The 15,694-nt window shown below is 38.5% G+C and overlaps 1 protein-coding gene across 1 annotated transcript; it reads left to right on the plus strand.

Moving 5' to 3' along the window:
- The first annotated feature begins 3,681 nt into the window (after nucleotides 1–3,681).
- asb13b (ankyrin repeat and SOCS box containing 13b) lies at nucleotides 3,682–10,849 on the plus strand. Its single transcript, XM_044357371.1, has 6 exons — nucleotides 3,682–4,864; nucleotides 6,854–7,053; nucleotides 7,151–7,301; nucleotides 8,213–8,347; nucleotides 9,018–9,209; nucleotides 9,306–10,849. The coding sequence occupies exons 1-6, from the start codon at nucleotides 4,822–4,824 to the stop codon at nucleotides 9,452–9,454; spliced, it is 870 nt and encodes a 289-aa protein (XP_044213306.1). The 5' UTR covers nucleotides 3,682–4,821; the 3' UTR covers nucleotides 9,455–10,849.
- Nucleotides 10,850–15,694: the final 4,845 nt, after the last annotated feature.

Consider the following 15,694-nt stretch of genomic DNA (forward strand, 5'->3'; position numbering starts at 1 on the left):
ATTTAGATAATTATAGTAGCTCTTGTTCAAATATCCTTGAACCAAATACCGAATGTTGTTACTCCTCTCTCTCCACTCTCCTCTTCTCTAATATTTGAAGATGTACTTTAAGTTGTGGAAATATCCACGGGGGAAATGCTGCTCCTTATAACTGCTGGACTGTGTTGTATATTATCTAATTTGTGCTGATTTACTTTCTTGCTAATGTCCCTCGCATAACCTTTACCAGAAAATGTTGTGTACTCCCAACAGCAGAACAGCTGATGCTAAATTTCCATTTCCTTCTCCCTGAATTCTTATCCAGCAATAACTTAGTTCTCCTCAAATGCAATGGCAGTTCACTGAATTCAAGGGGCAATGCATTAATGGGCGTGGTTTTGACTGCTCCCAAACTAAGTCCGAATGCTCTGTAATGTATCCTGTCTAAGTTTTCTAGTTGAGTTTTTGCTGCTGCTTCACACACCATGCAACCATAATCCAAAATGGCTCTTATCAAAGCCCTGTATATGTGTAATAATGCTTCTTTGTCAGCTTCCCATTCAAATCAGACCTCACACCTTGTTAAATTTAACACCTTTTTACATTTGGTCTCAATATTTTCAATATGATTCTTCCATTTGTATTTTTCATCAATATATAAACAAAGATATTTAAATACTCTAACTCTTTCCACAAGGCTTGCTATAGACTATAGTGTTAACCCCTGCTCATGACCTGTTTTTTTTTAGCGACCAGCATATAGCATGACTTTGCTACTGAAATTTCAAATCCCCAATCATAAGACCATCTCTCTACTCTGACTATTGCTTTCTGTATAACTTTCAGTACATGAGAATTCCCCTTTTCTAGATCATCTGTTTACAACGATGACTGTATAGCTACTTATTGCGGTATTTGCAAAGATACCATTAGTCATGATATTAAATAGAATTGAACTGATGACTCTACCTTTGGGTATCTTGATTATAATGTCAAAACTTTGTGAGATTTCTGATCCTACTATAACTTGAAATGTTCTACTTGATAGAAAATCTATGATCCAGTTATATAACTTTCCACCTATGCCAAGCTTGTTCATTTTAATTAAAAGACCTTCTCTCCATATGAAATCATAAGCTTTCTCAATGTCAAAGAAAACTATAGCCATTACTTCCTTCATATTTCATTGCAGAGCATCTGCTGTGGATCCTCCTTTCTTAAAGCCACTCTGGTACTCGTTGAATAAACTTCCTCTTCCTAAGAAATATGATAACCTGTAATCATCATCACCATCTCCACTTACACAAGTGGGAAGTTAGTGCTATTGGTCTGTAGTTTTCAGCATTTGCTGAATCATTTCCTGGTTTAACAAATGGTAAAATTAATAATTAGTCATCTTCCACTTAAATGGTAATCTTCCCTCTGTCCATATCTTATTGTAAAGTTTCAACTCTATTTCTAATGCTCATTCTGGTAATTGTCTGAACATAGCACAGTTCAATTGATCTTGTCCCAGAACAGAATACCTGTCGCCCTCTAATGCCCTTCTCATTTCCCTCAAGTAAAATCCATATCCAGACCTGAGCTGATTTCTACTTTTTTTATGTGCCTTTTCATTATCTTTTAGGATTTAGGTGATTTCCACTGTGACCACTGGCAAACACTCTTCCTAGAGGGTTGGCTTTTTCCCATATCTGTTATTGCTAAATTGTCTCCATCTGTAAGTACTGGTATTTTATCGCTCTTTTTCACAATATTCCATACATGACCCGTATCTCTCTCTCTCTTCCAATAGAAGGACAAAACTGTCTCCAAGTATTCCTTTTAGCTGTTTTAATAATTTTGCATGCTAAGGTTCTCTTTTTTTTAATCCAAATTCAGGGTGTTTCTGAGGTTTTGGAGAGCACTATTTCTTTCTTTAATAGCCAAGCTACACTCATCATTCTACAATGGCACAATTCTCTTATTCCCTGGTATCACAGGTTTAGGTAAATACTTTTTGAGGCAGCTTCAGTTATCATATGTGTACTTTCACTTGTACATTCATGCACATTACCATTCATTTTAATATTGTTAGCTAATCCCAGGCAGCATTCTTTAAATTTGTGCCATTAGGCCTTTTGAAAGCACCATCTGTATACAGGAGCACTTCCTTGCATACATTGATCAATATTTATAATATGTATAATGGGGAAAATGGTCACTACCCATGCTATCATTGCCTATTTTCCATTCACATAGGCTAGCCATATTTGCAGAAACCAACAATATATCAATACATGACATCTTGTTCCTGTTAGTATCTAATCTTGTTCCTCCATATTTGTTTATACATAAAAGATTTATTGTGTCCATAATTTCTTCAGTCACTGCACCATTATTATCAGTATGATCACTTTCCCATTAACTATTGTGCGCATTGAAATCACTTCTCCAAACTTTTCTTTGACTTTCCTCTCCCAGTATTTCATCAAACACTTCTGCAGTTAAAGTATGACATGGATGGTAGTAATGAATAATTTTGATTGATCCGTGTGTTCTGTATACCTCAACAACTGCGCATTCATGTTCACCTGAAGGATTTATTCTTCTGTGTACTAAATTATCTTTAATAAATGTGAGACAGCCACTCCCTTTGATTATTTGCTCTTTTATGTCTGACTGAATTGTATCCTGCCATAACAAAATCTAGATGTGGTCTCAGCCATGTTTTTTGAATGCATATTATATCTGGTTTGTCATTTAAACCCTTTATGACCTTCTTAAACTCTTGTCCATTTGCCATTAAACTTCTGGCATTCCACTGAAAGATGTCAAGTACCATAACTAGTTTAATCACTAGACAAATCATATGTGAAAGGACTAATAATTTCTTGTATCATTTTACACTCTGTACTTGAGACTCCCAAGGTACTCTTTTGTTGCTTCCAAAATTGTTTCAATTCTCTCATTCCTGTTATTTTGTTCTTATCAAATATAAACCACTTTACATATGAATGCAACAAAATTTATTTAATCTGCTAACATGGTTCCCTTGGTACCCTGAACCAGTGGGAGGCTTATCAGATGAATCTGTCTCTTTCCTGTAATTGGAGGATCATTACTGTTTTACTTGTTATTCCTTTCAGTGCTGTTTCCATCTGTTCCCTCTTAACAGCCTCTGCATATGAGACTTTGTTTAGTATTTAAAATTTTTGGACTTTTCTCTCATGTTTTTGTAATGCACGTCCACCAAAAGCTGCATTCTGATCTCGTCCACAATTGCATTTAACTGGTACATCTTTCCAACACTTTCCAAATGCATGATTACCTCCTCATCTTACACATCTTTCTTTGACTTTGTATGACCCTTTGACATTTAAACCTGCACTGTGGAATTTTTACATTCCAATAAACCTCCGTTACATTCAAGCCCTTGCCAAACAAGTTCACACAATGCTGATGGAGCCTATCGACCGCCAGATAAATCTCTCTGTATTTCACAGTATACTGGAGTTTTTAATCTGGTGTCAGGTTTGACATTCCTGCGCTGGCTGGATGAATGCATACTGCACATACTCTATGGGCAGAGCATGCACACTAAACTAAACTAGCTCTCTGCTAACTTGAATGGGGATCAAATAATTTAATCATGTGGCTCTTCTAGACTTTCCAAATGTTATTGGACCGAATAGATCAAATTCTTATGTGAAATGAGTCATTTTATAGGGGTTGTGTGACGCACAAAACAATTTATCCACTGTTTAACAGCTGCAACAGTAGCGACAGAGTAGGCTATGGCAGAGCCTATGATTTAAGCACGATTCGACAGTGTTTTTGTAATTACTCTCACTGCCAAAAGGTGAAGACAAAAGTCCCGCACTCCACCTTTAAAGCATCTAAATGCTGGAGGAATGAACTCTCTTACTGAATAGCTGAAGAGGCCTAGCATAACTTTCCGTGGGAGGTCGTGTTCAAAGTCGATAGTTAGTGACAACATTTTTTCTTGCTCTTTCTCCATTTCTTTTAGTAGCAATATGTTGAGCATCAAGCTTTTTCCTCCTTTCAGTTATGTTTTCATGTCTTCCATTGAGACAGATAGTGGTACTCCAGATATGACTATGGACATAAGTACATGGGTTTTAACTTTTTTACCATCCAGGGTATGCATTTTCAGTACAGTGCTTTGCTCTTTATTCACTGCGTGTACAAGTATATGCTTGTTGTCTAAGTACTTTGCAAACTTCACTATGCCAACATCTTTTTCTAGAGCTTCAGCCACTGTTATGAGATGGCAATGTTCATCAATCACAATTGCGACTTTCCAGTCATTGTTTTGGTTTCCAGCTCTCAGGCTTGGATGTGCCCAAGCTTTATTAACCATTTCATCAGACTGTGCTCCTGAGCTGCTGAAATTACCACTATTTCCACTTTTCTTTTTCTTTCTTTTGAACACTACTTTCTGCCACTGCGTACCTCCATAATACTAACCTTCATCCTCAACCCCAAAAGTCATGATTGTTACATTCATAATAAAGTTAGCCTATCTGTAGTTTTCCACATTGAATGTCAATGGTTAACCACTGCTCGATCACTCCACCAGCCACTTCCCTTTTTGCCTGACTCCATCTTTGTAGGCCAGGTCAGCCGCCTACATTTCCCAGAATTCCAAGCTTATGTTTATTTTGGACTGGACCTCTGCTGCTCCAGGAGCTGCCCTTACTGAGCCCTGTCCACCCGGCAGTCCAGCGTGTTTTTTTTCGTAGTAATGCCCCCCCTTCACTCGTCACTTTCCTGCTTCAAAATGAATTACACGTTTGGCTGAATCTGCGTGGTTAACGGAGAGGAAAGCGGTAACATGAAATGGAGATCACACGGACCAGACCGTCCTTGTATGGAGACATCGGTAAGTAGCTTACAGTTGGTGACCAACAGTAACCCAAAACGACTGAGATAGCTCAACCAACGATCGTATGGGGTTGGAAGACATCACGACGAGCTTTCAACAGCTCTCATTTATTTATTATGACCAGTCCTTAGCCTCCGTTAGACGTGCAGCTAGGTCAACTGTAGCTAGCATGCTTTCCGTTTAATGTTTGACGTTAATTTGAGAGCGTGGCAGCAAATTGTAAGCTCGTTAGTGAGGCCAGCAGGTACCGGACTGCATGTTGTGCAACTGCATGGGCACCAATCTATCTTAAGAGATTTGTACAAAAACACCTACGGTAATAATGAATATGTTAGTGGACACATGCAATATAATATACAAATACAACAATGTGATGGTTTGGATTACTGTATGTGTTGCTTTTAATGTGCCCCTCTGTTTCATTTAAAGGACAAGCTCACGATTTTTTAAGTCTGTCTTAAAATAACAGTCAGGTGCCCACATGAGCACTGAAAGAGGTTTCCATCACTGTCATCATTCATCCTGTTCTTACTGGCTATTAAAAGATCCCCTTCATATGTGATTTCAATGTAAGTGATGGTGCCCCACACAGTCATTTTGTGCAAAAATGCCTTTAAAAGTTTATTTGAAGCTTATATGAGGCTTCAGCATTCAGAGTCATATACAGTGGATATCTGCCACATTTAGGCTTTTTAGCATCAAATTCCCTCTGTGTTTCCTTAGGACAGTGTTTCCCTGTTGAGCTGTAGTGGAAGTATAGCAACAAAAAGAGGGAATTTGGCACTAAAAAGACAAACATTTAAAGGTATCTACGTGATTGGACTAATTTGGACAGCTGAAGCTTCATAGTAGCTTCAGATAAACTTTTAAATGTGAATTTTGGCCCCCATCACTTACATCGTAAGTGCATCATGAAGGGATCTTCTAATGGTCAGGAGGAATGATTATGGCAAGATAGAAAAAAATAGAGCTGCAATGATTGGTTGATTAATTGATTAGTTGATCAACAGGGAATTAATCTGCAAATATTTTGATAATTGTTTTGAGTCATTTTTTTCATTCTTTGGTTCTAGCTTCTCAAATGTGAATATTTTCTTGTTTCTTTAGTCCTCTGATGGAAAACTGAATATCTTTGGGTTGTGGACTGTTGGACAAAACAAGACATTTGGAGTTGCATCTTGGTCTTTGGGAAACAGTGATCAACATTTTTCACCATTTTATGACATTTCATAGACCAAACAACCAATTGATTAATTGAGAAAACAATCAACAGATTAATCGATAATGTAGATCATCGTAAGGCAAGGCATATTTATTTGTATAGAACATTTCAACAAAAACGCAATTCAAAATGCTGTAGTTGCAGCTCTACATGTGAAGCCTCCAAACTTGGGAATGAGTGTTAAATAGCTCCTGCTTTATGCAAATTTAATGTAAATACTGAAACACAGTACATCAGAATTTTGTCTTTTAACTGCAGGTTAGTATTTTCATTGCAGTGTCATGCAGCAAAGGCTTCAACTAACAATTATTTTCACTATTGATTAATCTTCTGATTATTTTCTCCATCAAGCATTTTGTCCATAAAAATGTTAGAAATGTTGTCATTTCTTAGAGCTCAAGGTGAGGTCTTCAAATTTCTTGTCCAATTAGCAGTCCAAAACCAACGATATTCAGTTTACTGTCACGTATGACACATAACGGCTTCAAATCCTCACATTCAAGAAGCTGCAACCAGCAAATGTTTTGCATTTTTCCTAATACAAATGACTAAAATGATTAATTGATCATCAAAATAGTTGCAGGCTAATTTTCTGTCAATCAGCTCTAGACTTACCTTTGGCCATGTCTGGTGTCGAACAAGCTTACTGTCCTTATACGATTTTTTCAGCTATATGTTTAAGGTTGTAATGCAAAAATAAACAGAAAATGTTTGCATCCTACGATCAGAGAAGCTCAGTTGTGTTTGGTTTCTCATATTTGCAGCTCATGGTCTTGGGTTCTGGACGGACCGATCAGCTGTGCATGAGGCGGCTGCACAGGGGAGGGCCCTTCAGCTGCAGCAGCTGATCGAAGGTGGAGCAGCAGTTAACATCGTTGCTGTCGACTCCATCACTCCGCTGCATGAGGCGTGCATACAGGGACAAACCCAGTGCGTCAGACTGCTGCTGGATGCTGGTGCACAGGTGAGATGGTGTCAGTCAAGTTGATGGTTTTATTCATCAAGGCATGATTGGCTGAATGACGTTAGTGAGGTTTTTACGATGACTCTGTGCTCTCCAGGTGGATGCTCGTAACATTGACGGCAGCACTCCGCTGTGTGATGCCTGTGCAGCCGGGAGCCTAGACTGTGTGAAGCTGCTGCTGGAGTACGGAGCAACAGTCAATCCTCCGCTGTTTACCTTCTCACCTCTTCATGAGGCTTGCATGGGAGGTGTGTCATGTTACTTATAACAACACACAGGAATGTATTCTGGGCCATGTTTCTGTCATCAAGACATGTTTGCTTTGTCAGTCAAGCATTGCCAGACCTGATTCCACCCAGTGCATGTAATGTGTTTATCATACTGGTTAAAGAAAATACACGTGCCAATCAGAATCATAACGTCAGGCTTTGACTACACCAAGTTCCTCATTGTTCTTCCTAAACAGTGCTGGGGTCATGTACACTATATATAGTAAAGAGGCTGGGAGTGAAATGTTATGCAGGAACATTTTGTGCATGGTTAATTTGACTCATCATGTTACAGAAAAATCCCTTCGGTGGCTTATTTCAAAAATTCATCCCAGAGGCATACACTTGAAAGACAAAAAAGAGCAGGAGAAAGCAGAATGCAATACTCTGCCAACATGAGATGTGCCCTTGACTGTTGGGCTCTGGATTATTTCTTAAAAGCTTTTGGAGATGTAGCAATAAAACAAAAACCCAATATTACAATAACCAGTAAGACTATGGGACATAAATGGTCTGGCTATGCTTGCTAAGGAACCGGAACCCTGTGGGATGATTGCAGTATTGATTCTGAAAATGGAAATGGATATTAAGAAGAAAGCTGATTGTCGAGTGATTGTCCAGCCAAAATCTATTCGAGCAAATAACAGCTACCATATTCTGTGAAGGATGTAACCACAATGGTTTTACAGCCCCCTTTCAAGACCCACTTGATACTCAAAAGGTTTTGTTTGGAGTCCCACTATTAACTGGCATTTCACAAATTTACTGCAGCGCTAATATGACTCTCTGCCTCCAGATTTTTTCCTCAGCTGTGCTTTGAAAGTCAATCTGATGCAGAGCATTTTACTGTGCTATAAATAGTCATCATTTTTGCCTGTCTCTCACAATAGGTAATTCAGACTGTGTCCAGCTCATGATCGATCAAGGAGCTTTCATGGAAGCCCATGACTGCCACTATGGAACACCGCTCCATGTCGCCTGTGCCAGGCAATATTATGACTGCGCCAAAGTTCTCCTCAATGCAGGTGAGTCTGTGTTTGTACATATTTGCATATCAGTCGGGTTAAATTAAAAGGTCTGATATTTGTAGGTCAGTACATGAAAAATGAGCCATGTTGGTTCTGTTCTTCTATATATTATGTAATCTAAACTATGGTTAATGCTGCAACTACGTTTTCTTTGATGCTTTAGTCATCAGGTCTTCAACTAAAGATTATTTTTGGTATTGATTAACTAACTCGATCAACTGTGTTTTCAAAAACGGTAAAACAGTCATAACATTTTCTCAAGGTTTTATAATTTAGCAGTAATCCAAGAAAAGACGATGTTTAAAATATATCAATAACCAGCCCTTTACTGTAACAAGATCAACTTTGTGGTCTCAGGCGACAATGTTGATGTTAATTACTGGCTCTTCTGCAAATTAAGATAAAAAAGCTCGGTTGGTTAACCAATGCCTGCCACACCCGAGATCCGCTCATCCCTCATGAAGGTGATTCAGTTTATCTAGACCTAAATGCAGGTTGCAGGTTGCCTCTTATGACTAATTATATTTTCTAAGAGATAATCATACTGTTATTGATATTTTATTACCATATAAAGCTATTGTGGCATTTAATTAGTGTATAAACACAAATGCTGCAGATAACAGTGCTACTTATCTCACTAATGCGGTTTTGTCTTTCTCCTCCCAAGGGGCAAATGTAAATGCTGCCAAGCTACATGAAACGGCACTTCATCATGCAGCCAAAACAAGAAACATTGACTTGATTGAGCTGCTTGTGGAGTTTGGGGGGAACGTGTATGCCAGAGATAATCTGAACAAAAAACCTATCCACTACACCAGTCTAGGATCATCGTCTTATCTCTGCCTTAAATTCTATGAGGGTAAGTTTGTTTATAAAATGTGCTTCCTGTCACTGTCAGTATGTAGATCATTTAGGAGCACAGATAAAATGTCATCCGTTGTTCTCTCTTCCTTAGATACCCCCCTCAGTCTGCAGCAGGTCAGCAGAGTGGCATTGAGGAGGGCTCTCGGCACAAGAGCACTCGAAGTTGTTTCCAAGCTGGGTTTGCCCAACCGCATCATAGGTTTTCTTTCTTACATACCACCTCCAGTTATTGAAATTTAATCCTCTGTAACAATCTTCAGATGCAGCCTTTAGAAGGTAAAGTCTAGACCAGTCATGTCTGTTGGCTCTGCGGTACTCTCTCCAGAAAGTCATATGACAGGATGTGGAGGTTGGCAGAAGTACAGCATAGATGTAACGTCTGAACTGTGCCAGACCAGTAGGTTGTACAGATTTCATAACTTCAACATTCAGACTGGTTACCCAAGCAAATGACAAATGGATTCATTTTCTCATTCACTTATAGAACGTTTTGACCATTTGGGGGTGGAAAGATGCCAAAACAAACTGGCAGATACACTGTACAGCCCAGATACACCATCAGCTATCCTATTAGCAAACAACTGCTTACTTAGGCTGTGTTCAGACTGACTTGCTCTTTGTGAAAAAACACAGCCCTGTCATTCATTTGAAATGGGTGCAGTCCAGAGGCGCATCAGGGGTGCCAATGCAGGGGGCTCTAACAAAAAATGCAGGATCGTCCAGCAAAAAAAAAAGAAAAGAAAAACCAGGCTCAACTTTTATTGTAATGCAATGTGACATCATCCGGCAAGGCGCTACGTTGTCACATCACTACGCTGTACACAACAAACGCTGTTTTTCTACTGTTTACCTCACGTTTGTCATGACGAAAGATAAAGTAGTTGCTGCTTGATGACTTTTCAGAGTTGTAAAATCCTGTCTCTGACTATTGTAAACCGCTGTGCAGCCTTTTGGTGTCTGATTAGCCTTCAAGTTCACGGATCTGTTACTCAAACTGGACCTTCTGGATCGCATTTTATGCCCTGCGTTGTCTTAACTCTGTTTTCAGTCTGAATTCCCTCTTAGACATCCAGCAGAGAGAAAAACAAAATAATCAAAATGCAGTTGTGTTTTCTGGCCACCAATATCTAGTTTTAGCTCTGGTTTGGTCCACCAACTCGTGGGAATATTTCCACCAGCCACTCATTTACTTGACAATTTGTTCTTGGCGGGTCGTTTGCAGTTGGTTGTTGTTTATCTTGAGCTCATTGGCAAGAAAAAAAGGTGAGACTTAATCAAACAGCCTACGTGCCGGCCAGAAAACCAAGACCAAGTAAAATACTGTAAAGGTTGCTTCCATTTCGTATTACAGAGTCATTTGAGTCAATGTTATTGCAAAAAGAATGGCTTAATGGAGCTTGACTTGAACAAGAAACAAGAACATGAACTTACCTTGATCTTCTCACTAAGCTGTTATAACTAAGCATTTCATCATAGATACTGTGTGTTATTGACTTAGGATTTTATCATTGTATGTATTTGTATATATGCTGTGACTATTTATTTTTAATGTAAATTTGTAAATAACACAGATGGTTCTACCTCTATTCAATTTGTGTAAATAAATAGAACACTACAAGACTGTTTTAAAACCAATTCTTCTGGTGTTGTGTCTTTAAATTCAATCATCAAAATTCAAGAATGAATTGTATTTGTTCCTTTCAATAATTTATTGCTTCAAAGGACCGTGCTTGTCTGCATTATCATCGTGAGGTAATTCATTTCAGACTTTTCAAACCAATCGGCATTTAAAAGTGCTTTACCACCCAATAAAAATGTAACATTGGAAAAAGTCAGAAAATTATTAAGTATACATGATTTGTAACTAGGGAGCTTTGGGGCAGCTGTGGCTCAGGAGGCAGAGTGGGTTGTCCACCAATCAGAAGGTTTGTGGTTTGGTCCCTGACTCCTCCAGTCCACGTGTCAAAGTCTCCTTGGGCAAAAAAAAGTAAAATCAGGGGGCCATTGGGAGCAATTTGCTTTTACTTAAACATGCCAGCACACCACTATGCCTTAAACATCAAGTACACAGTATCTCAACCAAATATAAATTATGAACAAACTGCAATCAAAAAATTCAGTCACATTATGAATTGAAATATAGATCACATTGCTGCTGTAAGTGCCATCAGGCTTGAAATTCTTTTCAAATACAGAGAAGACTTTTAACTTTTGTATCTGTGGGGAAATTCAGCTACATCACCTGTTTGACTACATGCAGAAGTTCAAAATAAGTTTATTATTGAGGAATAATTGTTGGTGATCAACCATCGGAGCCCAGTTCCTGCTGTAATATCCTTTGAGAGAATAAGGGCTGTTAAGTTCAGAGAAGCATTTTGAATTTTTCTGCACAGAACCAGTTGAAAATTAATTCCATTGAAACATTTTGGTCCATCAAAACTTAAAGTGGAAAATCTGTAACTCGCTGGACAACAATCCTCTGAACAGGCCCCACAGACAGCTTTCCCTTTGCAATGCAGTCAGAAGCACACAAGGTGCAGAGAGTGGGCAAACAAAGATTAAATACTTGGAACAAAATGGAAGATAACCAAGAGACACAGGAAAGAAGTGACATTAACGCTTGTCAAGGTCACCGTGGAACCAACACCCAGTGCAGATAGCAGAGTAGTCGGTTAGAGAGGGAAAAAAAACAACGATTATAGAGAAAGCTACAGCCGCAACCTGAAATGAAAATGAGAGGCACTCATATTAAGGAAATAAATGCCATAATTTAGTCTCTAACAAAAACATGTACCAATATGACCAATATCACTTCTACAGAGTCTGACAGGAACCAAGTGTAAAATGTCTAATACAGATAGTTTTTGTTCATGTAATTAATTCTGTTGTTAAATATTTGGTGAGTGTATAAAATCTACAAAAGACAGTCCAAACTATAAAACTGTATTCCTGGTTATGTTTTGCACTATTGCACAGTGTATGTAGCTTTCACTACCATTGAGTACACGCCATTGTTTCTGAGAATTTGGAGGTTTTATAGAAAGAATACCTTCATACTGCTATCTCAAATACTTTCATTCCACATGGATATAATGTGTCAAGCACTGGTATTTGTTTAGTCTTATTGTGTGTACATTCTACAATTGAAAACTTGTGTGGTGGATATTTTACAGGCTGATTCCAGTATGTTTACTAATACTATGGCCAACAAAAAAGAATGTCGATATTCTTGGTCATGTGATACCTTGTAAGAAACATTTTTGTCTTTGAACCAAAATATATCAAACTGCTCAAAGCAGCAGTATTATACAAAAAGATTAGCCCTTATAAAATAGGGCAGTCTAAGTCTAAAGTTAGTTTAGTCAAAGAATAATTAAACAAACCTAAGAATAAGACCAAGCATTCGATAACAAAACTGATCCACTTGACTCTTACCTCAATGTACTTTACCCACAGTGCCAAGAATAAATGGGCAAGATACAAACATTTGAAAATGAATCTTGGAAAAAATATACAAAATTAAAGATTTCCATTACTGAATAGTCATGGGAAAAAATAAAATGTGAAACATCCAAATAATACATTTGGAGGACTCAGTATTTCACAAGTCCTGGTCACGGCCCTGTGTGTGTGTGTGTGTGTGTGTGTGTGTGCGTGCACCTTGACCTAAAGTTAGCAGCCAAAGCTGTCCAGCAAAGAGTAAACAGGAAGTGTTGCAATAACAGAGAAAGTGCAGCTGGGACAAAACAAAATGGAATGAGTGTGAACATGCTTAATGCTCGTAATTTATTGTATTTTGTATTGTATTTTGAAGTCACGTCAAATGTCAGCTGCTGGCCTGCCGCCAACAGTCTGAGTGATCCTTCCTGTCTAACTGGACCAACTACAAGAACCTTTAACTCCACTTTAGACATATAATGTCAATGCACCTCCTAGGATTAGTAAATACCTAGAGCTAAGAGGCTACAACAGTCAGTCATAAAAGAGAGGAAGAGGAGGGCAGACAGTCGTGACAGTCGTACCACAGCCAGGGAACCAACCACCCACTGCTGGGGTGCCAAGAGTATCCCACCTGTAACAAAGCATAAATCAAACCAAAACCAATAATTCTTATAAAAACACCACACTAATAAAATGTATCACCACAAACCATACCACCATTCAAAGAGAGTGGACTCCCTGTACACACCTATGCACCTGTGAATGGAGGCCGCCACGAGCCATAATACTAGAAACAAAGAGAGTTAAAACTCCACTCTATATAAAATCAACCTAAATTTAAATACTAACAACAATACTACAAAAAATAATGTTCAAATGAACCATACTAAAACAAACAATACCAAAATATACAGCAGTGCTCTCAGACTACTATTCTCAGCTTCTCAGACTACAATAAATGTTATGGCAGACACACTTTATAAAATTATTTAAAAAGTACAATATCAATAAGTGTTTCCACCCTTAGGTTACCCAAACAATAAACTACTAAAATTGAAATAAAACATCATGGTTTGGCTTATTAGAGCCACAAGTGTAGTGAGCAAACAGTCCAGCAACATGGAGGTGGCCTTCAGTCTCACACACCTTCTCACTGTGACCCTGCTTATCACTTTGTGTATCTGGCCTGTTTGGTCTCTGCCCTACATGGATCCTAGTGTCTCCCTGCTACATTGAATTATTAACTTGAGGCAATAAAGAACATGTTAATTATTTCTTTTTGCTCTTCATACTGCCATTTACATATGCCATATAGGACAATTCCAGCGGTAAGAACAATAGCTAGACCTGTACTAATTGTAAAGCTGTAAGGTTAATTAGTTAATAGCAAACAGGTCAGCAAACAAGCCTAGAATCAGACATTTTTTAGTGTGGAAAGTAATTATGGATTTCTCAATCACATTAATCATTGAGAAGAAGTTTGGCCTGAGGAATTCCCAGTGATCTTGAATTGGCACCAAATATTACTTTTGTACTGGATACATTTATAGGGCTGGCAGCGCAACAATTACTTTCATCATGGATTTATTTGTCAGTTGTTTTCTCGATTAATCACTTAGTTTGGTCCATAAAATGTCAGAAAATGTTGGGAAAATGTCGAATGCTGTTTCCCAAAGCCCAAGATGACGTCCTAAAACGTCTTGTTTTGTTTCAAGCAACAGTCCACAACCCAGTTTACTATCATAGAGGACTACAGAAACCAGAAAATATTCACATTGAGAAGCTGTAATCAGAGAATTTTGGATTATTTAAAGAATGGCTCCAAGTGATTAATAGATTATCACAATAATTGGTAATTAATTTAATAGTTGGCAACTAATCGATTAATTGACTAATTGTTGCAGCTCTTTTATAGCCCTTATAATTTTAAAACCATGCTAAATCCAAAAGGAAATAAACTTAGCTAAAAAGGGATATCTGAGCTAAATTCTGCTAAACTGCTGTATCTGAGAAAGATCGTTAAAGGTGAAGGAATCATTGGCGAATAAGAAGACAGCCACATTCTTTAGTGTGCTGGTAGATGATCCATTTAAACTTCTCTGAAGTGGCCGGCTCATTGTCATTACACAACCTGAACCACAGTGGTCCTGCCCGCTGTCCCCTCTGATCACCTCTCGGGGAAGCAGGTGCTTAGTTTGTAGGAGTTTGTAGGATAGCAAGAGATGTTTTTCCTTGGGGAGCTACAGAACAGCTTGACCAAGGACAAGAGTGAGGGGTGAGGAAATGGGGGAGGTGAATACCAGGGGTGACAGCAGCATACCTATTAGTTTGACATGAACGAAGCCCTACCAAAAAGACTGCACGAACGCCAACACCTTGGCAGCTTTAAACTGCTCATCAAATAGTTTCTCGTTTCAGCAGGAAGAAGTTGATTTGTTGGTGGTACATCATGAACTATAAATACCGATGACTCAGCAGCTGACGCTTTAAGAGTGGCCTATATTAAAGTGGGGGAGTGAATGATGTGCAGCTGGGGTTGTGACAGAGCCAACGGGGATAATCCAGAAGATGGAGGGGAGCAGGAAAACAGAGAAACCAAGTAAAAGTTACCCAACTCATCTAAACACTTGGACCAAGTCTGGGGAACCAGAGGAGTCAAACCATCCAGAAAGCCCATCTCATTTCCTCTGAGAGAAGTCTGATGTCATGATGATTAAAGTCTAACCGGCACCTCCATTTTCTAATGAAACTGTCATTTTGTTTTCTGTACACACTTCACACACATCAACAGTGTATTTTTTTTCTACGCAGTATGAGAAAGTACATTTTTCTTATTTGTTTTGCACACCACTCTGACACACCAGAAGCTGGAAGTTTCACAATAGCTAGCACAGAATAATAAAATTAGGAAACTGCCGATAAGCAAATGCCGAACAACAGTGGTATAAAACCAGCTGTGTAAATATGTAAAATCAACAGTTGATGCAAATCATTTTGTAGACTCTGCTGTCTTTCAGGCCACAAAGAAGCCTGATTGGG

Source organism: Thunnus albacares, chromosome 7 (assembly GCF_914725855.1).
Source record: "Thunnus albacares chromosome 7, fThuAlb1.1, whole genome shotgun sequence".
Taxonomy (NCBI): domain Eukaryota; kingdom Metazoa; phylum Chordata; class Actinopteri; order Scombriformes; family Scombridae; genus Thunnus; species Thunnus albacares.